Source organism: Lissotriton helveticus, chromosome 11, assembly GCF_964261635.1.
Source record: "Lissotriton helveticus chromosome 11, aLisHel1.1, whole genome shotgun sequence".
Taxonomy (NCBI): domain Eukaryota; kingdom Metazoa; phylum Chordata; class Amphibia; order Caudata; family Salamandridae; genus Lissotriton; species Lissotriton helveticus.
The window spans coordinates 665,636,818-665,664,241 of NC_136072.1; the positions used below are offsets into that span (position 1 = coordinate 665,636,818).

General features: G+C 44.0%; 1 protein-coding gene across 4 annotated transcripts in view; it reads right to left on the minus strand.

The window, feature by feature from the left end:
* LOC144791749 (disintegrin and metalloproteinase domain-containing protein 28-like) overlaps nt 1-27,424 on the minus strand; it is a 3,662,699-nt gene that overhangs the window by 2,028,315 nt on the left and 1,606,960 nt on the right. For all 4 annotated transcript variants that reach the window (XM_078666520.1, XM_078666519.1, XM_078666518.1 and 1 more), the window contains 2 exons: nt 7,750-7,919; nt 7,149-7,233 (listed from right to left, as the gene is read on the minus strand). In XM_078666520.1, coding sequence (XP_078522646.1) covers nt 7,149-7,233; nt 7,750-7,919 — 255 coding nt within the window. The remainder of the gene's footprint in view (nt 1-7,148; nt 7,234-7,749; nt 7,920-27,424) is intronic.

The following is a 27,424-nucleotide window of genomic DNA, read 5'->3' on the forward strand; positions in this document are numbered from 1 at the left end:
AGTCCGGCCGGGTGCGCATTGCACAAGCCACACCGAGGCATCCGATCAACGTCTCTATTATTCACAAAACAAGTCCGTGGAGCATCTACCCATGCAGCCACAGAGCTGCCCGGTCAGACCCCCAAAGATCTCCGTGGTACACTGACCACCAAATCCAATACAGTTAACTGTTTCAAAAGCACTGCTCAACAGCGCGTTCCACAAGACATCAAAAACAATTCACTCACCTGGTGCAGGCAGGTACAATTGCGTATTCTCCACTGCCAACTCCTGAAGACCAACACGGTCAGCTCCCGGGTTACGCCTGTAGGACTCCGGCGAAGGGTCACTAGCAGCTGGGGCTTCCTGATCGCGAGAGCGGAGTAAGTCAGAAATTTCGGTCAGTCCATCCACTCGACCAGAGCTCCCCTTTCTTTGTCCTTTCTACCCGGCTATGGGAGGACGGCCCTATCGCGGAGTCCCGGCGGTGTCGCTAACTGATGTACAGTAAAAATAACATAAAAGGCTATACCTACCACATAGCCCAATACCATTACCAAATAACCAGTCAGTTGGCAGTGAAGAAGGGTCAATCGTTTATTAAGCAAAATACTCTATAGAGGAGTCTCTCCGGCCCTCACCCATCAGGTGCGCAGAGAAGACTGCTGGCTTACAGTCAAAACCAAACATATATACTTTCAGTTCAACACATGAAGTCACCGTAAATGGAAAAACACCACTCGTCCCTTGGGTTCCAAGGAAGGACCATATATGGCACACATGATTGGTTCAAAGCATTACTATTTGTTACTCGGAATGTCAGGAGGGGTGACTCCCTTTAGTCCTGGTGCCCGGGAGTGTAGGCACGGCGCCTCCAGGTATGTGTATATGGTACCCAAAGCAAGATGCGACCTTGAGTCCCAGGACAGAGGGAAAACAGTTTACCTCCAGCTGCTCTCAGTACCTCAAAAGAACTGGGACTGGACAACTACTGGAGAATAACACGTGATCACAGCTTGTGTTCTAACACATAGGAAAGAAGATGGCGTCTGTATGGTTCTCGGCCTGCTCCATTAGTATGGAACATAACAAAAAGATAAACCTTTTCCGACCGGCTAAAGCATATATGGGTTATGTTGCGTGCATTCTAAGCAGGGAGGATATATAGATACATCATGCTAACCCAACATATATGTGTCCGATACTCCCTGTGTATGCAAAATCTAATTTTTATCCCTCACCCTGACTGGTACACACCAGCCTGCCACCACAAGACATGTTTCTGGACCCCTGGGGTGGGAGCCTTCACTCCCTGAGCCCAGAAACAAAGCCTTTCCTGGGCAGAGGTGTTTACACCTCCCCAGGCCAGGAAGAAGCATCTGTACAGGGGAGTTTCAAAGGCCTTACTGCCTTTGTAATGTGACCCTCGGCCTCTCGTGCTATCAGGAGCTGGCCCCCTTCCTGTCTCCCCTCCTTTTCGGTGGGAAACATTAGCACAGCCCAGATGGTGTGCCCACCTCTGCCAACCCCGCCCTTCAGGAGGGGAGGCAAGGTGAAGCCCACTCTTCAGTGCCCAGCATCTTGCAGATGGCAGGCACTCTCCAATCAGGATTAGGGATGCTACCCACTCCCCCACGTGGGGTGAGCACACCAAGGGTGTAGTCACTCTAAGGTCAGTAGCCCATTGGCTATTGACCTTTAGACCCCTAAAACGCCCCCTAAATACAGTACTTAGTGGCAGCCCTGAACCTAGAAGACATATTCCCACAATCTACGAAGAGGAAGGATGAAAGAAGATGCCCAGTAGAGGAGACTGGGGAGAAGTCTTCACTTGGACCCAGCCCTACCGGCCTGTCTGCAGTTTCCAGAGATCCTGCTGCAAAAGTCGCCTTATTCTGCAGCCATCGACCTCCAGAACCCTGCGAGGACTGACTGCCTTCAACAAAGACCGGATCTTCTGTCAACAGCAGCTCTGTTCAAAAGAAACTCCCAAGACCGACTCTGAGCCTGTTGAGGACAAAGAAACCCAACGCCTGGTACCACCACTGCACCCATTGCCTACAGTCCGAGTTCAAGTGGCCCACTGGTTCCAGTGAGGTCCCACAGCACTCCAGAGTTTGTTTCCATCATAGTTTGACCCCTCCAGGACTCCCTGATGTTGCCTACAGCCTCTGCAAGGAGACCCCGCCAACCGTGAGTTGCCCAGTAAGGTGTAATCCAGCCTCAAAAGACACCCCTGCATTCATTCACCCTGCACCATGAGGAGGAGTACCTGAGGTGCATCTACGTCCCCAAGCCCTCCAACCTACCTGCCCAGCTGTTGGTTTTTCCTGGACGTCTTACTGGACAGAGCCTCCAGCCAAAACCCAAAACCAGCAAATCCCATTGAAAAAAACAGGACACCCAACGCCAAAACAACACCCTGCACCGAGGCCGCTCCTGTGCCACTGTGGGTGCACCTTGTGTGCTAAATCGGATCCTCCTTTGCCCTGAGCCTAACACAAGGAGCTTTGTTCCCACAACCTTGTGGCCTACTGGTGAGCAGCCATGAACCGGAGGTCCCCTATCCTCCATTGGATAACATTGGGACTCAGCACTCTGCACCCAGCCGCCCTAGTGCTGCTGAGGGTGCTTTGAGAGTGTATTCTCGACCCTTGGGGAACCCTGGTTCTAACCCCAGAATACCAACTCCAAAACCTAAGTACATACCTATAAACCAATAACACTGTTTTCTCCCATAGGACTGTATTGATTGCTTTTCCGTGAAAGAGTGTGCAGTTGGTTTGTATGAAACCCTAAGAAACTGCAAATGTACAAAAACTGGATAACTTACCCAGTTTGATATCTAGGCATATCTGTCAGATAACTACACACTCTTACCTGTTCAGATGCGTGGTTGTGGTTTCGCAGAGACGCAATATGCCGACTTCCCTGATTCCTACACTATAACTTGTGTTTTTAAATATTCCACTAAAGTTAAGTGATAGAAACTGGGAAGGAGGGCCGGATACTGGAAGTTTTGTTCTTGCTGTCGACCTGCGAGGCAACAAGGAACACGACTGAGTAAAATCATGAGAGCTTTTTGTGCCTTTTCTAACTGATAGCTGTGTGATAGATTGTACTATAAACTTATTTAAAGCCTACATGCGACCAGAATCTGAAAGACCTAACGTCCGAGTATGTCTTGATGTGCTGGTTGGCGGAGCAGGAGTAGGGTGTATGTGCGTCTTTGCTTCTTGGGTATAAGATTCTCCAAAGCTTTTAAAAGAAGTAAAAAACACCAATATGAGTCACCCCAAATATTTATGTCTTTTTTTTGTACAACCACATATAAATGTTATAGTTGACAAATAAACTTAAACTTACATGCAGTTCTTGTTGTGCTTCTTTTTTCATCCTGCTCCTGTAGAAATTAGGATATAAGAAAACTATACAGCATACATACTAATATTATTCTAAAAACATTCCTTCTGTTTTTAAATAGTCACTGACCAAACTCTTTACATTGGTTTTTTCTAAAGAAACGCTGATGCGTATAAGCCTAGTACATGTAAATTAACTGTTGAATGTTCAAACAGGGTAAAGTGCTTTTTGCCAGAGTTGTTTGCAGTCGCTGTGCTCTTTAAAAAAGGTTCCAAAAATTAGTAATGACTTTTAATACAATGTTCCTTACTTGCGTAGTGCGCCAAAAGTAATCTTATACTTAGCTTTTTATTTTGTTTTGCAGGTCCTGATGTCGCAGAGGAGAACCGAAGATTCGACAAGTGGAGTCAAGATCACAGCTGAAGTCTATCGCGCAGCTTTCCAGGTACGTAGGAGAGAACATTCACGAGCTCCGTCTCAGCAAAACAAACGGAAAGCTAAGCGCCTTCTAGAACACAGGTGTGGTCTTTTATAATGAAACCACACCCAAGCTTCCTCATGTTCTTTCACGTTATGTATGTATGTATGTATGTATACTTGTAAAGCGCACTATCACCTTTCACGCATCCTAGCGCTGTATACCGCTTTGGAGCCCTTCCTGGCTTTCCCTGTGAGATGCCCCCTACTGGGCACCCCCAAGGTGAAGCCAGGCATTCTAGCGCTTTCAGGGCCATTGTGGATATTAAGCAAGCTATTGCCCAGAGTTGCAGAGTGGGACCCATGATTAGAGTAGGCACCGAGGCGAGAATTATCGAGTCCATGGACATTGAGCCCAAGATCCTGCCGCGTCGGGAATTGAACCCTGGTCACGGGCCAGACCTCTGCCTCAAAGTCTGCCGCTCTAATTATTAAGCGAACGCATGCGGCCAGATTTCTCAGCTCCGGTAATGAGCAGTAGCTCTACCGGGACCTTGATACTACCAGCATCTTTTTCAGTTTGTATCAAACGCGCATCTTTTCTTCATAGTGCAAAGAAGTTTTCACATCAAAAGAAGTAACAAAATAACAAGATTATCTTCCTATCATTGTTATAATAATTATACAACATCACTATTTGTTACAATCAGTCACATTTACCAAATGTGTGCAAACATATACATTCTTACAAACACTTTTACTAAATATTCATTTTACACAAAAGCTACGGAATGTTGGTGCCCAGGATAGGGGTGGGTTTTTCTATAAATGAAACTTCAATCAATATTACAAGAATATTGATGCGCCTAGATGTATTTTCAGGATACGCTCTTTGCCCTAATCATGACAGTATCACACTGAGTAGAAAAAGTAACTTGAAAAGTCATGTACAATGTAATATCAAAAGTAAATGTAAAGTAATTCTGGGTGTTGACTTACATTTAACCAAACCAATTGCATCCAACTGCGTTTCAATAGTATTTTAACTGCAATATACCTGCAAAGTATTATTTCACGTACCTGCACTGTGCATGGCTTGGTTCTAGAATTAAAATAACTAAATTATATTTTTATATAAACAATTTGGTCTGAGTTCAGTCTTCGAGTGTGTGACATAATTTCTTGCAGGAGTGTGTACAATAAATGCTTAACACTACCCTCTGATAAACCCTTACTGCTCACCCACACTACCAGAAATAGAGAGTAAGGTAGTGTCTACTTTTACCTCTGCCTACCTTTGGGGTTGCACTGGACTCTGTGCACACTATACCTTACTTTGGTATAGTATATACAGAGCCAGCTTCCTACAGTGTTCCCACGCAACATCCAAGGAATCTGACGCATTACCAGATTTACAAGGTTTCTAAACCTGGAAAGGCTTCATATTCCTATGCCTCCCCAGGAGAGGTATAAGGGAGGAGCAGCACAGCAAGAGTAAAGCATTTCCAATTATTGTTTTTGTGCAGGAAGGTGTCCCTTCCAGCACAAAAACAATCACCTCAACACAGACACCCTTTCACCATGGCGCAAGGGTTCCTGTGTTGGCTCATGGCAGGCCAGTGTGCACCAGTGCAGAGAAAAAGGACAGGAATGCACCATATCTTGTAAATACAGCACATTCCTGTCCTTTTCTTTTGAAGCACGGAAGTCCAGCAGGAAGACTTGCTGCGCTGCTGTTTGTCAAAATATTGTAAATGAGGCCCTGAGTACATGATCGAGGCTTCAAATGTGATGTCCAGCCAATAACAGGTGTGTTACATAAAATCTAAAACGGGCAGCTTTTCACTCAGAATAGTAGGAATTCAAATAATGGACAGATTCTGAGCATCATTCACAACTGCAGAATTATGCAGCTAGAGTAGTCAGCATTGTAAACAGTGTCTTCTATTAGCACCATACACAAAGAAGACATTAGGAAGGTCAATTTATCTTCATTGTATGATTTATGTGGCTCTAAAACTATAGACAATGATGCAATAAATAGTTGGTGCTTACCTCAATTGCATTGTACAGAGAAATACCTAGTCCAATAGGTAATTACATGTTCAGGCCCCTCATAGTTTTGAGTAGGTAACGAAAGGACACAACAAAGTCATCCCAATGGCTTCACACATTAATATCGCCATCTCCTCTCCTCCTTTCACATCACCCATGTAAATAGTTGACAGAAAAGGTTTTCCATAATTTTTTCATAACAACTTTAAACCTCATATTTCTCTTTGAACCAAAACACTGTCAGAAAAAAGAATTCATATATTTTATTGACATGCACATTGTATGCCTTAGAGGGGTAGAATGTCAAAGTCCATTGTTATGGGGATTCTGTTTGAAAACAAAACTATGCCTGGGATCACAGAATATCAGTATGTAGGGACTATGTCACCATACCACATCAGTACCTATGGGCCCGAATCCAACTAGCTCATAGTGCCTTACATTCATTGCTAACCTTCCCAGAATACCAGGCAAATTTGCACCCCGGAACACTACACTTTAGCCCCTGCCAGGCAGTCGTGGTAACAGACCATAACATTTTGTTCTCTCACTCATGCATGTCCACAATAAACAAAAAAGTAGCATGAGGAATGTTTACAATATTTACTGAAACTAATGTGCGCTATCATGAAGCAACTTTGCTGCAATTAAGAAACATGCAACTGAGCAAAGTGATCAGCATTATTAGTAAACTGTGCACAATGAAAAGCCCTAGCATGGCGAACAATATATACGCCTAATCCTACCCTCACTACATGAGCGCAGTGATGTATCGGTGAACTCTGGGATTAGTTCCAGGCTACATATTAGGCATTTGAAGTTAGCTAGTCTACATCTTGCATTGTGCAAAGCTGGTGCAACCGTCCCAGAACCTTCCCTCTGCTCGAAATCCTCCTCTCTGTTTTCAAAACTGCAAGGCTCAACTTATATGATAAGCGCCATGCTATAAATGAGCAGCTAGCTCTCTTTGTTATGTCTAAATGTTGGAATATGTTGCTACCCTACCACAGAAGAAAACTAGGCTTGGTGTTGTTCGACGTTTTACGAAATGTTCAGACTGATCCCCAAGAAAATGCACTGAATAATAAAACACGTGCGATGTATTTTTAGAATAAAATTACCTCGCAAAAACAAACTTCTTATTTGGTTAAGTGTGCAAAGCAAATAGGCCTACAAAGTGTATTTAGGCTAAAATAAAGGATACCTAAGTAAGTAGGCCCTAAAGGGAACTCACTACACCATGTCAGTAGAGTACTATGCAAAGTATTTGTACTCACATTGATTTGCTTGGACCTGATCAAAGCACACGTTTTGCAAAACTCTACAAAGCCTACCTGAATTACTGCAGCAGATTGCTCCTCACTACACATGCCTGTGAAAAATGCTAGACCAATCATTGATTTTCCAAACTCAACATTCCTAGAGAGAGAGGATATATGTGTAGTTAGTTGTTGTAGTGAGGAAACAATCCAGGTTGAATGCAAATACAATAGATAGGTAGAAAATGAAACATAGAAATCAAGAATGTTGCCTACTAAAGGCATACTAGACTTTGCTACCACGTATGAGCATGTGATTTAAAATATACAATTAAAATACTGTTTGCTTAGGGATTTGAGGGGAAGACCTTGAAACACTGGGATCTACTGAAATGTAAGAGCCCTTAGACTGCAATATAACACAAATGAAACAGCAAAATGTTAAAAAGGGTATATGTTCGCATTAACACTCATGCATAACAATATCCTTGAAATGCATTTCACACCAGACTAAAACCTGTTGATGTGCATTGTTCTGTCTTTGTGCCTTTCAAGCTGCAGTATAAATGGCATTGATTATAACTGGTCACATTTGTTAATCGTTGAGCCCGACAAAACAGGAATATCTGAAAACTTTTTCCATCTTAGTTAAAAAGCCAAATCTATAGAAACTTACGAGAGTAACTGGGCATTGTCATTTATTTTCCTCTTCAGCAAGGTTTCTTTTCTCCATTTTGTGAATGCTTCAAGGACGGCATCAATATCTGTAGTAACTTCTATAAGATCATTCGTAGACCATATTTCTATGCCAATCAATGCCACAAATATATTTATAGTTTTATAAACCTAGGCAATAATGATAAAGCTTATTTTAAACTTGTTCAAAAGTTATTGAGGAAATTGTTTTGCATGTGTGGTTATCAACTATTCAGTCACAGGAGCATCAGATTAGTAAAATGCATTTTTAGTTTAAATTAATTCTGGTATTGTTGCAGGGTTTCTGCGCCTACACAGAACTGTGCACAGAGACCCAGGACCTCAGTGAATTGTGGTGTACCAAACAATTCACCTCAGTGCCTAGAAACCCTAACCAGCTAGCATCAGTGTCTCATTAGCTCTTCGTCCTACAGCAAAGGAACCAATTATTAGACAACCCAGAACATGCGAATTAGGGTATACTCAGCAATGGTGGGAAGCAAGAACACTCTTTCGTTATACTCTCATACCAGTCCACAACAGGAGTAATAAAGAGACACGGAAAGGTTAAAATATTTATTTTAACCAGGTGCTCTAAGATGCTTTTGCTAACAAAAGCAGACATATGATTAGAAATAATATGATCAGCATTGTTACAATTCCATAAAACATAAAAGGAGAAATCATATTACAATGATGGTGAAAATAGGTACTATAGCGCCAAGTAAATCACTCTCCCTAGCTAGGAACTATGTTTTATAAACTATGGAAGGTCTCTTTGGCTTGTTTGGGGGACGCCCATACCTCTAATATCAGCAGGTATGAATCACATCAAGATCAGCAAAAGCTCTTTCTCTCTGGAAGCAGAATTCTTCAAGTGCCTGAAATCATGCCTGCAGTGTGATATTAAAGGCGCCAGAATCACGTTGGCTTGCAGCTGCATATATGTTATGGCTCGAACGTGAGCCGATCAGCCCAGATAGCAGCTACCTTGTTATGATAACCTTGGTGGCTTTAGCACTCAGTGTGAAGACTAGAGTCACGATGTAAGTCTAGGGATGCTGAAAACAAGCCAGTCTCATGTGAAGCATTTCATGCAGCCTAACTTACAACAACATTTATATGCAGTGTTGTGTGCAAAAGCAGCAAAAAGGAAAAATGGCGTTTAAACTTCTAATAAGCCTATGCTAACTTAACAGTGTGAATAACAAGGCCCAGCCCACACTACAGTATTGTTATCTGTTGATATTATCTATGTGCAACATCCATTTTAGGACTTTATAATAATTAATGACTTCTCAACCCTTAATGCAATTTCAGTGCCACACTTCTCATTCATTATCATCCCTGCTTCTCATCTCTACTTCTCATCGATAATTCCTACTTCTCATTCCTACTTCTTATCTGCCATTCATACTTTTTATCCCTAGCCATCATCCATCATTACTTAGGGTCTAATTTCAAGTTTGGCAGTGCAGCGCGGGGTCCACCCTACCACCGCACTGCAAAATCTGTGGTCAGGATGACCGCCAGATTACGAGTGTTTCTTGTGTCTGGCTGGCTTTTTTACCATTCTCCCAGTGGTGCCTCATGCTGTGGAGGAATTGGGGTGCATGTACACAAGCAGGCACACATTGTGTCCTCCTGCATGCAACCCATGGCCCTCAAGCACAAGGGGGCCCCTTTTGTTTCCTCTACGCCACTGTTTTCATGGAGAAGGAATTGCCATGAAAACTATGGTGGAGAGGAAACTCATCCAAATGAGTACGAGCAACACTGCTAAGGAATGGCAGTTCCCTGGCGGCTGCAGTGGGCCAATGGCAGTCAGACCACCCTAATTGTAATAGGGTGGTCAGAAGACTGACACTGATGCGCTGCCGTGAGTTTGGCAGCACGTGGACTGCCACACTCGGGATCAAGCCCTAAGTCTCCTTTCTACATTCATCTCTTTTTCCCATCTCTATTTCTCATCCAACTTCCCTAACTCTCATCCCTAAAATAGACAGATCATCGGAATCCCTACTTGTCATCTATCATCTCTTCCTCTCGTCAAGCATTTCTAATCTTAATGCATCATTCCTACTCATCATTCATCTTCTCCACTTCTCATCACTACATGCCACTTACTATCCATTATACCTACTTTTTATCAATTATCCATCATCCTTACTTCTCATCAATCAACCATCATCCCTTCTCATTCCTACTGCTAATCCATCATCCCTACTTCTCATTGCTACATCTCATCCATCACCCTACTTCATGTCCATGATCCCTGCTCCTCATAATCTACTTTTCAGCCATCATCCTTAGAGGTAACTGTCACTTCTTATTGCTACTCCCTATTTCTCATCCCTGCTTCTCATTCATCATCCATAGTTTTCATCCATTATCACAACTTCTCATCTACTATCACACTTCTCAATCCGGAGAGGCAAAGCTAACCTGTATACTGGAGTGAGCATTGCTACCGGTTGCCCTAAGGCCCATGTATATAATCCATCATTCCACTGGCCTTGGATGTGCATAATCAAGAGGGGAAGTAAACAGGAGGCAGCCAGTATGCTCATTGGGGCCGTCAACTGTGTTGGGGGAGTGCAGCATACAGAGATACAGAGCACTGGCGAGTACAATGACACCAAGAGGTGGCGCCCAATCTAAACACTTGCGCAGCCCCGGCCTCTGGATGGAACCTCAGAACAGAGATATGCACATACAGCTGGATGTTGGCCCCTCTGCAGAGGTGAGGAAGAGGCCAAGCTGTGGGAGCAAGAAAACCTTTCTTCTACATAACACGCAATTATTGGCCCGCGAGGGCCTTTGAAATGATACTACCGGGTGCACCAACCTAAACAGTATTCCCTGAAAGATCTGAATGCTTCAGACATGTCCAGGTCGCTAAATTTCCTGGTGGAAGATTCCCATTCCAACTGTCCCTTCAACATGAGGAAACTGTGATAGTGTTGCAACTATTTACTTTGAATGTGCCTGAACACACTAACTTTTGCAAATTTGAGAGAGCCAGCTGTAAGCGCAAAGATCAATGTTGCGCGCCAGGAGCAGGCTCTAACGTTCTTATATAGTGAAGGCTCCTCTCAGTAGACCAATACAATGCTTTCTGGAGGCTGATATCAACATGTGGTCTAGATTGCATGACCAATATTACTCCCCATCCTCAGCACCCAGTGTGCTCTAACACAAACATGTCAGGGCAGCTCTCTATTTCTGCAAACATAGGCAAATCACAGTCATTTGAGATGACAATTTAGTGGTGGGCCCTCTGAAAACAAGAACAGCCATTAGGTGCACCAGGAACTCTTTACAAGAGAAGATGGATAATTTAGTGGTTGATATCGGCTTGCTGATGGAGTACAATAAGAAGATTTTGGGGCACCTACGTTAGATAGAAGGTGAAATATCAGAGCTGACACCTGCAAGGAGAGCTCATGAAGTGCCAATGGCTACCATTATCGTGCAAAGGCAGGATTTGGAAGATAGAATTGAAAACCAAGAGGGGCATACTCAATGCAACAATATAAGAAGAGTGGGTATGTCTGAAAGCATAGACCGTGCCTCCATGATTTCATGTCTAGAAGAGTTATTCCAGTAGGTGGTGGTGCCCGAGGGCCTTTCCAGACTTTAGGAGCTTGAGAGAGCTCATAGCGTGCCTGCGAGATCTCCAAAACCAGGGACACCCCCAGCACGACTGATGCCTTTCTGGGATAATGACTATATCCTGCACAAAGCATGCACAGCAGACCCTTTGGTCCTTGGCAATGCCAAGATCTCAATCTACATGAATTATAAAGCACGGGTACAACAACGCTCAGTGTCATTCATGGAGGTGAGAGAGCTTGGAGTCTAATATGCATAAATGTTTCTAGCCTGCCTGAGTATTCAGGTGGCAGGAAAAACTTTCATATTTATTAAACCAACATAAGCGAGTAACTGTAGAAAGCGGTGTATTTGTAGCAGTAACCCCCACCCCCAATTTTTGCCCGGTATTTGATGCAACTTTGACTGATGTGCACTTGCTAACCAGGTCACCAGTGCCAATGGTCTTTCCCAAAAACAACACAACTGGTCACTTGATCCCCAAGGGGCCAGACCTTCAGCACCCTCTGTAAGTCCCTAGTAAATTTTACCACTGGTATCTAGGGCATGGAGTACTAAGGAGGGTTCCTAAGAGCTGCAGCATGCATTATGCCACCCTCAGGGACCCCTCATCAAAGTCATGCAGGCTGTCATTGTCAGATGTGTGTCACGGATCCTCCCAAGTTGACCTGTGGGTGTGGCCTTGGAACTTGCCCCATACGTACCTTAGGTCCAAGAGATTGGTACCATAAGTTGCTATCAAGTGTCCAAATGCAGAACATGTTTTTCCCCCATAGGATAACATTGGCCACCCAATGCTGAAAAGAGCTTCTGCACCCGCCCACCCCAGTGCCACCCAAGGTGACCTGTTGGTGCTGCCTTGGACCTTGCCCCATACTTACTTTTACTCAAGGAGATTGGTCCCATACGTCGCTGTGAAGTACCTGTATGCAGTGTTTATCTTTCCTCTATATGAAAACATTACCACTTCAAAAACAGCACTGTGTCTATTTTTAAAAACTGTAAAAATTCATAACTCCAAAAGTACTTACCCAATTTTGATGATTCTGGTCCCAAATGGTATATAAAGATATCCGCTATTTTTATAGATTGGTGTGTATCTCCTCATTGAGTTGTGTGCATTATTTATGGAGTGTGTGTGTATTGTAGATGTCTAACACTCCTCTCGGATAAGCCTACGGCTGCTCAACCACACTACCCTCTAGGAGAACACTGTGGGATTGCTAGACCACGACTCTTTGCACAGCATACCTCTTTGTGGTATACTTTATAAAGAGCCAGCCTCCTACAATGGTGGCAGCCGCGAGACAGCACTTAACATTTGCTGTACCATGTGGTTAATAAGTGATTCCACTAAGGAATCCAAAATTGTATTTGGGTAAAAGGATTTTTTTTTCATTTAAAATTTCTTTCTCTAAATTGTTTAAACTAACTGTTAGGCTCCTTGTCTTAAGAACCCCAGTCCAAACTGTTTAGAATTAAAAAATCATACTACTAGTTTGGTCTAAAAGCTTACTTAAGAATTATTGTGGTTTCCTGAAAAAAGCTCCCGACTTTTAGTAACAATGTCCTCTACAGAAGATGTGGTTTGGTAGCTCAACCGGACCCCTAACCTGCAGCTTACAACCCAGCAATTAAGAATGCTCTGTAAAAATTACAAATTCTAAACAGGCTTAGACCCTGCCAAATTAAAGCTCCAGGAGCTCTTTGCAGAATATGAGCTGAACCATCCAGTGGATGACACTGATCACCCCGAGGGTCAGTGTGGTGATAGTGGAAGTGAGAAGGAGCTTGATCCTTCTCCCCTAGAGAGAAACAATGTTGTACCTGTACACATCAACATTAAGACTGTGCCCAGAGTCCCTTCCTGTACTGAGGGCAGGCAGACAACTCAGGGTCCAGAGAAGATCTCATAGAGGAGGAGCTTCTTCTTGAAAAACTAGCCAGTAGAGAGCAGCACTGGAAGTCAAAATCCTGGCTGTAGAAAAAGAAGGACTTGACATGGGCCTAGGACCCAACTCAAATAGGGAGAAAGAAGTTGTCTTTGACCCTAAAATCCCCAAAAGGATTGTCTCCAAATATACAGTGGGTGATGATGTCCCCAAATGGTTTACAGCCTTTGAGATGGCCTGTAGAATGTGGACATTCAGTTAAAGTATTGGGGCTCCCTACTCTAGGAGCGGTTTTCGGGGAAAATGCAAAGATAGTCTCCCGACACTGAGTGAGACAGACGCTTTGTCCTATGACCTCATGAACGATACCCTGATTGAGTTCTTTGGGAATACCCACTGAGGAATATAGAACTAGGTTTAGGTAGACTCAGAAAACCCTAAGTCAGTCTTGGGTTGATTTTGTAGAAGTTTTAGAGAAAACACTAGCTGGTTGGCTGAAGGTAAGGCAGGTGCATGATTGTGAAGGGCTTTATAATTTGAATATGAAGGTTTATCCGTTAAGTAACTGTACTTCTGAAAAGTTGCATTAATACCTGGTAGACCTGGGTCCATTCTCTCCCCATTGCTCTAAAATCATCTTGTCCTGAATAGGCTGTGCCTCCAAAAGCATGGAAGGACTGTCTGCCTTCAACAAAGACCCAGGAACTCCTATAGAGTAGAAGAGCTGCTCCCTTTCATCCTGCAGGCACTCCAAAAAAACTGTGCAGATTCTCCACAACCCCCAACCTGACACTTGAAAGCACCATTTCATCTCCGTCCTCTGAGTGGGAGTTGAAGAGGGCCAATGTTGTCAGTGTAGTCCCCCAACGCTCCAGAGACATAGGCCACCTTGGGTTTTCCCACAGTAGACACCTCTACTGGGAGTGTTTCTGGTGAAGAAAACCCGACGCCACAGAACTCTTCTGCACCGCGCTGCCCTGGCCCAAGCAGAAGAGGACCACAGATGTCCCAATGTCCTTGAGCATTGTCAGACCTAAGTCCCCTTGTTGGTTCTGCCTGACTGGTCTCCCAGTCCCAGCTTGCAGTCTCTTGGCAACTGGACCTTTCCCATTAAAGTGAATGAAATACTCAACTCCTTAACACACCTTTGCACCCTTAATGTGACCTTAGACCTTGTCCCATACTTACCTTAAGTCCAGGAGATTTGGGACCATAAGTTGCTGTTAAGTGCCCACATGCAGTACATGTTTTTCACCCATAAGATAAATCACCTCTGCACCTAGCCGCCCCAGTGCCGCCCGAGGTGACCTGTTGGTGTTGCCTTTGCCCTTGCCTCATACTTACCTTACGTACAGGAGACTGGTACTGTAAGTCACTGTGAAGTTCCTGTATGCAGTGCATGTCTTTCCTCCATAGGATGCATTTACCTTTTCATAAATTGCACTGTCTATTTTAATAAACTGTAAACATTCATAACTTCAAAAGTACTTACCTGATTCCAGTGACTCTGGTGCCAAATAATATATAGATATTGTTAGACCTGACATCATTGGTGTGAGACTCCCTTCCATTTTGACAGATTGCCTCCTCTGTTTTGATATGTTTTTGCTGGTTTTATGCTTTGGGCATGGTGCCACTGCTAATCAGTGCCACAGTGCAAGTGCACCCTATGTTAAATTGATGTACTAATTGGTTATTTCATGATTGGGTTATTTGATTTATCTGTCAGCCCCTAGTACAGTGCATCATGTGTGCCCAGGGCTTGTAAATCAAATGCTGCTGGTGGGCTTGCAGCACTGGTTGTGCCACCCACAAACGCTGCTTGTAAAGTGTGTCTCAGGCCGGCCATTGCAACGCCTATGTGTAGTCTAGCACTGCCATGTCGACTTGGCCAAGTACACCCACTTGCCAGTCCCTAAACCTTACTTTTGCTTCATATTAGACACCCCTATGGTAGGCCCAAGGGCAGGGTGCATTGTAAGTATAAGGTAGGACATGCTCTGATGTGTGTAGCATGTTCTAATAGTGAATTACAGCCATTTTAGTTTTTCACTATTGAAGGCTACGTGTTCTCCATAGGCCAGAATGGGCAGTTAGATTATTACATTCTTATAATCCTAACTGACTCAGGGAACATGGTGGAAATTCGAATTTAGTATACCTGAGCTCAGAATAATAAAATACATCTTTTAGTTAGGTTGGTTTTAATATTCTGTGTTTGAAAATACCACTTTTAGAAAGTAGGTAATTTCTTGCCTAACTGTCCAGGCCTGCCTTTGCTAGGTTGTGTATTCCTTGTCTGGGTTTGTGAGTGACAGTGCTGGGGGATTACAGGAGGCAGGCTGGGGCAGCCCTGTGGTGATTAGAGAGATCTGCATCTAGATGGGAGGGAGGAGTTGCACCTGGGACCTGAATAGAGCTGGGCCTTCCCTTGACAATGCTGGCTCCACCTCCTGTGGCTTATCTGATGTCTCTGCCCTGCACTATGAAAGGAGAGGAGGAATCATGTCAACATAGTGCTCCAGAGCTGTATCTTCCCTCCCCTGTGCTGGCTCCACCTACTGTGGGGTGACTGATGTCTCTGCCCAACACAGTGAAAGGAAGAAGAGAGTCATGTAAACAAAGTAATCAGGAACTGGTCTGGACTAGGCAGAGTCCTCTCTGCCTTCAGAGAACAAAGGATTTTGGGGTATAAATATTGGGACCGAGACCCCAAGAAATTAGATCACTTCTAGAAGAAGAAACCTTTTGCCAAGCAGAAGAACCAAGGAAGCTGCTGGAGTTTGTCTGCTCCTCTGCCAGGTTGCTGTTTGCTGGGTTGGCCTGCAGTGGTTGCTTCATTGCCAAGGAAAGGAGAAGAAACTTTTTAAGGACTTTCATCTACAGAATATTCTCCAAAGGCCTGAACTGTGCTTGCCTCCTGCTGAAGTCTCAGGGACAAAAGACTTCACCTCCAGCTCCCCACTGAATTTCCTTGCTGGGAATTCTAAATCCAGACACTTGCTTGCCACTGGGAGCTGAAAGCGTGACGCATCGAGAAGAAGTGTGTCGCCGCTGCAGCTGAAATCATCGCATTGCCGGAGAAGCAAGCCTTCACTGCATCTCCCTGGAAGCGTGTGTTCATCGAAGCTGCCTGCTGTCGCATCAACGGAGAAGCGTGACGCCATCGTGAGAGTTGCCATCGCATCATCGGAGAAGCGTGTCACAGGGCCTGTCACGGCTCCAAAGTACAGAGTCGTCGCAAGGCTGCCAGGGTGTCATCGCCATCGCATCGCCGCATCAAGGGAGCCATCTTCTCGCATCGCAACTGGATAATCGCATCGCATCAAGGCGCCATCTTGTGCACCGCAACGGGCCCGCAGGCTGAGAATCTACGCATCACCTCCGCACCGGTAAGGATCACAACCCATCTCCCCTTTTGCGAGCCTTTTGTTTACTTTGCGTTACGCATCCAGGTACTTTGTTGAGAACTTTGTCCCATTTATCATCAACTTGAACTAAGCAATTTAAACATCTTTTAAGTAATCTTAAGTGTAGTATTGTGGATTTTTGTCGTTTGTGGTCTAATGTTTAAGTCTATATAAAGAATACTTATTTTTATAAAACCTGTATTGTGTCCATCTGAAGTATTTTCACTGTATTACTGTGTATATTCACAAATGCTTAACACACTGCCTCTGAGATAAGCCTGTCTGCTACCAAGGGGGTGAGCAGGGGTTAGTAAGGAGTGTAATCCCCTTATCCTGACTTAGAAGTAAGGGTCCCTATTTGGACAAAGGGGAATACCATTGCAACTAAAGACCCCCAGATCTAACAGATATGTGTTACTTTTCTAATTTGTATGGATTTCCTTATTGAGTCTTGTGCATCATTTATTGACTGTGTGTGTAATGCAAATGCTTAACACTCCTCTCTGATGAGCCTAAGGCTGCTCAACCACACTACCCCCTAGAGGAGCACTGTGGGATTTCTATAGCAAGCCCCTGTCCATTTATAAGGGATACATGAACTCTTTGCACAGTATACCTCTTTTTGGTATAGTATATGAAGAGTCAGCTTTTTACAATAACTGGCCAGACACTTCTGATACAAGGGTGTACAGCCCCTTGGATTTAGCGTGTACGAAGCTGCGGAGTCGGAAGCAGAAGCAATGACATTAGAGTCAGGGAACTCGCCCGTCAAAACAGAAGGCTGGGGAGGCAAGATTGATGGCACTTGAGTTAACTTCCCATTTTTGAGCTCCAGAAAGTGGAACAAATACTGATGCAATTCTTGCTTAGGAATGAAAGCTATGTGCAGTTGATGGCTCAAGCTCTGACAATAGTGCAGTCCTACCAAGGGTCATGCCTGACACCGTGATGGAGTTCATATAACTATGTAACTAATAGCTGAACCTAGCTGGCTTCTTCAAATCTACTGATCTATACAGTGAGTGTATTCGTTTATATGCTCAGTAGCAAGAGAATGGGTTGGCTGTGGGGCAGAGCAGGTCTCCTTTACATGTACTCTCCTCTTCTGTATCCCCCTTCCCATAGCACTTCCAGATAGTGCACAGCAATGTGAATCTAGTGAATGCATTACTGAGTTGTTACATATTTTGTCTGAAAGATGTGTCCTATCGTGATTGTCTTAGGTGGGAAGTGTTCGGGTTAGTTGTTAGTTCTGTTGTGCATGTCTTTTTGAAGGAATAGAGGTGTGTTGTAAAACTAGTCATCAAGAGGGCTCATGGGCATGTCATAGGTCTTATGCAATTAAATGCCGGTGAGATGTCAGTCCATTGGGAGTAAAAAGGTAATTAAGTAGAATATTTGGGGCACAGCACCCCTAGTAAACAATATGATGTCTCACCAACATTAAGAGATCCGAAATCTAAGATGCTCCATCGCCTCTGTCAGGCTGCGCAGTCCCCTGTACCGGTGACCGTGTTGCAAAATGCAGCAGGATTTTATGTACCGCCCCTGACATATTCGCCCAAGCGTTTGCATCCTATTACTCATCCCTCTACGCCAAAAAGGAAAGTATATATCGTTTGATCAAATAGGATTATTACTAAAAGATATAGCACTCAAAACATTGCCTAATTATATCCGTGATCAACTGGAAGCACCTATTGTGGAGGAGGAGCTTGGTAAGGCCTTGTTGGGCATACATCCAGGCCTCACCCCTGATCCCAACGGATTCCCAAGTGAAGTTTTGCGATCTCATATGTCTCAGCTAGGCCCACACCTCCTGAAGGCACTCGGTGAAGCTTCAGAGCAGACCAAACTTCCACATGACTGGTGTCGCCCTGAAATTGTGGTGTTCCTTAAACCGGGACATCCCCCTGAAGAGCCCTCGCCTACCAGCCAATTTCTCTCCTGAACTTTGAATCTAAGCTTTTAGGCAAGGTTCTCACTGACCGCCTTCGGACATACATCCGCAAGCTTGTCCACCCAGACAAAGCTGGCTTCGTGCCAGTCCGATCCACCCAACATAATATTAGACGAGTCCACAACGCTATTGCAAAGGCCCACAAATTTGGCCGCAACGCAGCCCTTTTGTTGGCCGACATTGACAAAGCATTCTATTCCCTGAGTTGGAGTTATTTATTCCAGCTCCTCTGAGCCCTCAACTTTGGACCACGCTTTATGTCCTATACACAGTTATTATACACAGAGCTCTCGGCCTCCGTACGGGTGGCAGATGTACAGTCTCCAATTAATTGGGTACAAGACAGGGTTGCCCACTTTCCCCGCAATTATTTGCATTAGCAAAAGAGCCGCTGGTGGCATGGATAAGGCGGGATCCCTTGGTGCAGGTATATGATTGGTCGGCGGATGCCTCAGGCAGGATCGTATTATACACAGAAGATGATGTGCTGTTCATTTTAACAGACCGATGTTCTCTGGCCCATGAATATTACAGATACTTTGTGTATTCGGGGAGGCTTCAGACCTTAGAATTAACCCGGTGAAATTGGTGCTTTTCCAAGTTTGCGAAGACCAGGGGCGAAGTGCATGGGTGTCTCAGCGATCCCATGTCACGGAGGACTTTCAATGCCTAGGTGTATACATTTTGCCATGCCCACTGGAATCCTGGTCTTTTAACATTCATCCATTATTGCCTTTTCTCCGAGAGGAGACAAGGAATTAGTCACCTCTGCCTTTATCTCTGCTTGGGCGGTCAGCAGTGTTTAAAATGGTCTCTCTGCCTCGCATTCTATACCGGCTCCAAAAATTCTCATATTCCATTTCGCAAGCCTGGTTCCAACAAGTAAACCTACTCCTCAACCACTTTCTGTGGGGGTGGAGCTATTCGGGTTGTGTTGTGAACCTGTACCCAATATACATATTGCAGAGGGATCGCTGCAGCCGACATATATTCTTGCTAGGCAGCCTCCAATTTATTAAACATTAATGAGTGGTGGGACAGCTCACAGACGGACCCGAAGTTCACAGTGGAGAGACTTGTGATGGGTAATACCCCTCTCCTGGAGTTCATGTACAGTCAAACAAATCTCAAACACTTACTCCTAGCATAGAGAGCAGTTATACAACTTTGGCGCCCCACAGTGAAGACGATGGGCTTGGGTGGGCGCCTGACACATGTGACCCTGTTGTGGCATGGGACCTACCTACGGGCAGTCGCTGCACTCCCAGGTTTCAGGGCATGGGATCTTATTGAGATCTCAACACTATGTGATATAATGCAAGGGACCACACTTAAGACCTTCCAGCAGGTACTAACAGAATACCACCTCCCTCGTACGCATTTCTACAGATACATATAGCTTAGGCATAACCTGACCCCACGAATCCACTTTCTGGAAGAATTGACGGAATTTCACCCTCTTGAGGAACGCTTACTAATGGGTGACCTTGGCGCCCACAAAATCCAGCAAATCTACCAAACATTGATCACTCATAACCAAACACAAAATACACTAAACACAACACTTGCAGCAGGGGAGACTGACATCCCAGACCTCACAGACAATGACTGGACCAAATCCCTAGCTAGCCCCCGCAGTGCCACCATTGCCACGAGATATCGCTTAACTTAATTCAATTCAAATATGTACACAGGGCATACTATACATGCTCCAGCCTCTGGCGTATGGGTGTTATTCCGTCCCCCACTTGCCTTAGATTCGGCGAAGCAGAGGGGACCTTTCTAAACACAGTTTGGGATTGTGGGGCACTTCAGCCGTTTTGGCGTATGGTGTCCTCCTGTTTGGAACGGGTCCTGTCATGGTGGCTGGAATTAGAACCCAAACTATTTCTATTACATAATACAAAGGGGAAAACCACTATAAGCAACATTTATTATTCCTAGGCCTCACGCTCGTCAAACGGGATATTGCCGAATCCTGGAAGGGAACCTCCCAGCCATTGATAGGAGGTTGGAGGAGAGCCATGGACCGATTTATGGGGGCAGATATAGCTGTGTTCCAGGTGCAAGCATGTCTGCAAAATTAAGATATGGTCTTGTTGAGCACTCTATAGGGGTACAGACTTATCCTCCCTTACCATCCCCAGATCCCTCATAATCAGGCAGTATTTTCATTGACTGATGTACATCCATATGATGGGCAGTCCTAGCCACGCACATAAGTTTTAAATGCTACTTCTCATAATGGAGGTGCAATGTGTAGGCTGTGCCAAGGTTGTTTTGGTGGTCTGTATATTCACAGGTTCTTGCTGTGGTTCTGATATACTGGTACTATTCTGTAACATATTTCATCCTGACTCTATGTAATCAGCTTCGGCTGGTAATGAACCGCAAATACAATAAAATGTTGTTTTAAAATGGAAAAAAAGAGATTCAGATTCACAGATAGCTTTTCTGCAAGAGACGCATCTTGGTGAGAAAGAAAGCCCGCCTGACACTACAAAAGAGGTGTCATGGGTTACTTTACTATACCACATTCTCACAGTTCGCTTGAGGAGGGCTGATGTGGGTTAGCCCTGATGTACCCTTCCAGCCTCTCACCAAAGCTTTGGATGCTAAAGGCAGATATACTGTTGTAGGGGGCAGGTTTGATAGTCGTGATATAGTTTTTATCAATATATATGCCCAGAATACAGATCAGAAGGCTTCCTTAAATGGTCTGGCTCCACATCTCTCCACAGAGCTGCAGCACCCATTTATAATTGGAGATGATTTTAACTCTGTAGGAGATGTGATGCTGGATAGGTCGCACCCTCCTCTTCTCATGGCTGGGACAGGAAACTGGTCAAATCTTTCACAGAATGGAAGATGCTATGGGAGATGACAGACTCCTGCAGAATACATAGCATGCAGGTCAGAGCTTCATATTATTCTGAAGTACACAATCTGCAGGTCTAACTAGATACTTTCCTGTGCTGGCCCATTGCTGTACACAAGGGTTACACATGAGGAATATTTAGCTAGAACTTACTCAGCCCACAACCCTTTGCATTTTAATTCTTGGCTGGGGTACTCACAGGGCTGCTTTTCCAACTTTGAAGCTAAGCACAGAGTTGCTAGTAGACCCTGTCTTCAAACACTGTTAGGGGGCATAATACTAAACTATTTAACGGAGCATAATGGGACAGTTTTTGCTGTTTCCAGTAGAATGAGAGACCATTAAAATGTTGGTTCCCAGCCACTGTAAAGCAGATAAAGTGGAAATATGAGTCCAACTCCAAGAACACATCAAGCAGCATAAGGTACTCTTGGATGCATAAGAGAGGGAGCTACTCTGGTCACGATGAGCAGGAACCATGTTTTATAAGTGAAAGAAAAACAACTGCCACTGCCAGAATGCCTTAAGATTTATGATTAAAAAGCCCATATCACAAGAGCAGAAGATGAATAAGGGAAGATTGGGAGGTTGCTAACATGGCTGGTCACCAAAGACAAAAGGAATCCTCCAACCTGTTGCTTTCTCTGGGATGATGAAAGGAGGGTATATTCTCATGCGGAAATTAAGCTGACTTTCAAAAGATATCATGAGGGCCTCTACACCACTGGGGATACTGTATGTGGTAAGAAACTAACAAACTACGTGACTTGCTGAAACTCTGAGGCACTCTTCAGAAGTTGAGGCTACATTGAGAGTGGATATCAGTGCAGGAGATAAGAGAGGCTACACAGGACTTAATGAGTGGAAGAGGTCTGAGTTCAGAAGATGTTCTTGAATTTTACTCAACATATGCTGATATTCTCGTCCCCAAGCTCATTGAACAGTATAATGCATCCAGAAGGGAAGGGCTGTTACCAACCACATTTTGTGGGCCACCTCAAGTATTGCTACTTAAAAAGGATAAGGATATGTCTCAGGTGTCCTCCTTTAGGCCATTGTTAATGCTTAATGTTGACTAAAATGATTTTAAGCAGGTTCCTTGTGAACAGATTATTGCCTAATATTGGGAGCATCATTCACACCCACAGGCCTAAGCGCAGCACCTTTCTCAACATAAGGTACTTCACACAGGTACTGGACAGCCCCTTGATGGATTTTCCAAAAGCCCTGGTGTGGTCTATGGACACCAAAAAGCCTAACGATTCAATTCGCTGAGACTTGTTATATGCTGCTATGGAGGCTATGTTAAAGGGTTGGGGCTTCATCAACTGGACCAACTTTCTGCATATGAATCTCATGGCTTGAAAGAAGATGGGGGCTGTTATATTGGAGGTCTGACAGGTGTGCACGGGTACAACACCAGATTGTTCCTCTCTCCCTAGATGTGTTTGCATTTGTGGTGGAACTGCTGGCACTGATGATCAGCAGAGGGCACTGCTTACAGTGACTCTACATTAATGATAGGCATATTATATATCGTTGTAAGCTACGACTTGCTATTGTAACTACAGGGAGAAGTGGCAGATGTGTAGGGTCCAGTTCAGACATTAAATGGTTTTCCTGCAGTCTCAGGACTGCATATGAACTGGGGAAAGCCATATTGATATGGGATCCATGATTCATAAGGAAGGGCCAGCCCTAGAGATTGAGTGCAGATATTAGTCAAGTCAAGAGATACTTTAATTCGGCTTCACAAGACCTTAAAAGCACAGATAAAACATTAACAATACAGTACAATTGCTCATTATAAAAAATTCTTATATATATATATATATATATATATATATATATATATATAAAGATATGAAAACATTGAAATTTAAAAAAAAATATTAAATGAGCTGATAGACGCCAAGTATCTCAAGTATACAGTACAAAATTCATGCATATTCAAGTGAAAGAGGAATACAGAGTTCCAAGTTGTAACAGGCGCATGGAGTGGGTAGTTTAGACTTGGGCTTTCTTTAGAACCGCACAGCAAGCACACCACATTGAAAACAGGTAGTGGGAAACTGAGTAAACAATTGGCATGCCAGTGTCATATTTGGGAATCCTATAAGCCTGTGGGCAGTGAGGGGTTCCAAGATTCCTACAAAGCTGTTGCAGCCAACGATCTCTTATTGCTTGTAGGTGGGGCAGAAGAACAGGACATTCAAGTCAGTCTCCGTACTGTTTTTACATGATGGACAGTCTTTCGTAGAACTCCCTCCCCATTTATAAGTAACAGCACATGAAGGAAGTACACCATACCTAAACTGCATATAGAGTTTCTTAGCAAGAGAAGGCTGTATATCATCTATGCTAGATTCTAAGGTGTATTGCAGTTTGATTTCTTAGAAAAATTTGAGTGTTCCTGTCATTGGGCCCCTCAACAATAAATTGAGGTGATGGTCTTTAAAGTTTTTATCAAGACTTTTCTTGGTGTGGCCAAGGAGCTCTCTTCCGGGCTAACCCACAGATCACCCTTTCCAATAGATAAAAAGGAATTCTTGATGAAGGTGAGCCACAGTATTTTGCTAGCTCCCCTGAGGTTTACAACCTCCATTAATTCCTCCCTGTACAAGGATAATTCTGTGGTGCTACATAGGCGACGCCAATAGAGAAGAGGTCTAAGCACGACCTCCAAAGACATTGGGCTAAAACCCAAATCCATTCAGATCGGGGTTAGAGAGGTACTACTGGGAAATCCCATCAACTGTCTAAGAAAATAATTTTCAATCCTAGAAAGTTGTTCGGAGGACCTGTGGCCCCATAACTCCGCACCATACAAGGTCGCCCCTCTAGCTTGTGCCTTGTATATTTCCAACACCGGCCCCAGCTTTTTGTGTGCACAATTCCTCTACTGTTTAGCAAAGCCCCCAGACAATTGTGTCCGCTTTAGAGAGGCCTTCTTAATTTGGTCACCCCATTCCATTTTCTCATTAAGTGATAATCCCAAATATTCACATTGTGAGACTCTCTCTAAAAAATCCCCTGCTAATTGTGGGTTAGGTCATTTGAAATGCCCTGCATTAAACACCATACATATTGTTTTCCGGGTGTTCATTTCTAGGCCCCTGTTCTTGCAAAATAGATGGAAGATATCCAAGACAATTTGAATACCCATTGGTGATTTTGATAGCAGGAGAGTGTTGTCTGCGAACATCAAGGCAGATACCCTGTGGCCCGCTAACTTAGGAGCATCTAGATCCCCTCCCGCTGCCAAAGCTCTTATTAAGCCATTAATAAAAATGCAGTGTTGTATGGCGTTTTAGGATATATTATTCCAATGCGCAGAGCCTATTGGGAATATAGGAACTACACTACATGGCGCCAATAGACGTCTGGAGTGGGTAAAAGGATAAAAGATCCCCAATGACTGAGTAGGACGAAAATCCTATGTATTAGTTTTTGGTTTGTTCAACGTTGAAGTGTCATGTATTCCTATAGGTTCTGAATCGATCCCCCTATTCCTGACCCTATTCTGGTTAAACAAACTAACAAGTTAACTAGCAGTCAGCCCATGAGGCAGAAAACCCCCATGATGCAGATACCGTTATCTGACGCAGTCACACTACGGCACAGGAACGTGTTATCTGATTAGGTCATAACGCTTGCGATCTAATTAGACAAGCGACATTCCTCCAGCCCCTGATAAGGCATACGGAGTTCTCATAACAAATCAAACCTATGACAACCTGGAAAATCCGTGCGGCCATTGTTTTGATTTCACAGAGAACTTCAGCAAAAGAATGTGCTAACGACCTGGTCGTATGACATCTTTATTGACGTATCTATGTCCGTCCTTACGTCAATCTCGGCACCTTAAAGGTATAAATATTACCGATCTTGCCCTATGCAAACACACGGTGGTGACGAGACGGAGCAGCCATACTTGCCGAAGCCCAGAGCAGAGCAGACCCCGCTGGCAACAGCCCCGCCTTCCTGACGCGCTGAGAACGAGACGCGCTGCTTTCTCCTGCCGAGAGACCCAGCACCGGCGCTTCCGGGTAGCCCTCGCAGGCAGCCTGGAATATCGAGACCAGAGAGAGAGATACCATCCCTCATTCATCCTAACTTCCAGGTACAGAACTGAATAACCCCTCACAGAGAATTCTTAAGTTAGTCACTTGGCAAAACCAAACTTAACTTAAACTGTAACTTTCTATTCCCGCCCACGCATCAGGCTTAGGTCAGGTACACGGGGTAGGCGTATTTAGAAACACCAGTTGAGTACGTTTAGTCAAATGTATATGTGTATGTAATATATTTTATTCATTTTAAACATCATATGGCTTAGAAACCATATCAATGTTTTTACAGTATTATTTTATACTATTGCTTTTAATGTATGCACTTTACTTAACTATAAGTATTGCAATAATATCGATCCATTTCTCTTGTATGAGAAAAGAGACTGATCAATAACTAACACCTTTTTATTGAACACGCCCGTCTCTTCCTTTTCTCTACAATCTGATGAGACTAAGAATGCACGTACTGACTGAGTAAAATAAATTGCCTTTTGTTCACACGACTCTCGAGATATACTCTTGATTAGGGGAGAGCAAAGTTGTCATGTTCTATGGTTGTCAGAAACGAAATCCCTTCTTGTCTAATCAGGGAAGTTAAGTCCTACCTGAACATTCGAGAAAGTTTCTAGTGAACTCTGAGCTAAGCTGGCAAACCCAAAACTTTAAGTCTAATATCGACAGTAGTAGACCTAGTTAACGTCTGATCTAGGCCTTTACTATTGTAGGTATTATTCCAATGCGCAGAGCCTATTGGGATGATAGGAACTATACTACATGGCGCCCAACGCGTTTGGAAAGGGCGATAAAACTAACGTAAGACATTTAGAGTAACTCAGTCGTGCTTTCTCACTCAGACCCCTTTTCCCATAATACTCCAAAGACGTCTGGAGTGGGTGAAAGGTTATATCCTCCAAAACCTCGCAGGAGGGAACTCCTATGTATGGTTCTTGGTATAGTCAACGTTGAAGGATACACTGTTCCAAAATATTGTGCATCTAATCTTTGTTTCCATAAGAAACCTGATCTGCAAACAAACAAAATAACCTTCTGGACAGTACAATGTCAGACAGTGAAGGAGACAGAGAGGCAGTTAGATTAGCAGCTGAAATAGCAGCAGCTGATACTGCACTGCAAGACGCGGACCGGGATATAATACTCATCCCAGTCATCAAAAGGAAATCTATAACTTTAAAACTTATAGAAAATGGACTGACACCTAGAGGTGGTACAGTCATATTCGTAATTGAGGCACACGAATATCGGCAGACAGAGGTATACTACTCATGGATAAACTTCCCAGCAGCAAATCCTGTAACAAAGTACTTCCACTATTACAAAATAGAGGAACCTCCTGAAACGTACACTCCTTTCGAGGAGGTGGAAGTACCACTCAAATTTCAAGAGCATTTGCTCTTATTTGATGGCGCCCTAAAACATAACAATCACATCACCAGGCTCGGTCCTTTAGGTAGACCAGGAGCAACGTGGCCGGTCCTAGCCGGATACACACCACATCCAGACATCGACGAGATGCCTGCACCACAGCTTTTAACACAGCTAAAACAATTAATAAAAATTCATAGACAATTTGTCCAGTATGTGATGCGGACTTCAACAATTCAGCCAGCAATTAAACTTCCACAGCTGACCCCTCACCAGGGGAACACAAATAAAATTACACCACAGAACATCCAATCCTGCCTAGGTAAAGTACCGGCTAAACGGGAACAAATACCATTCTGGTTGGCACAATAAATCACCCAAATAGAGGCGGTGTTTCCTGACACCACCCCGTTAGAAAAACACAGGATTCTGACTATCTGTCTT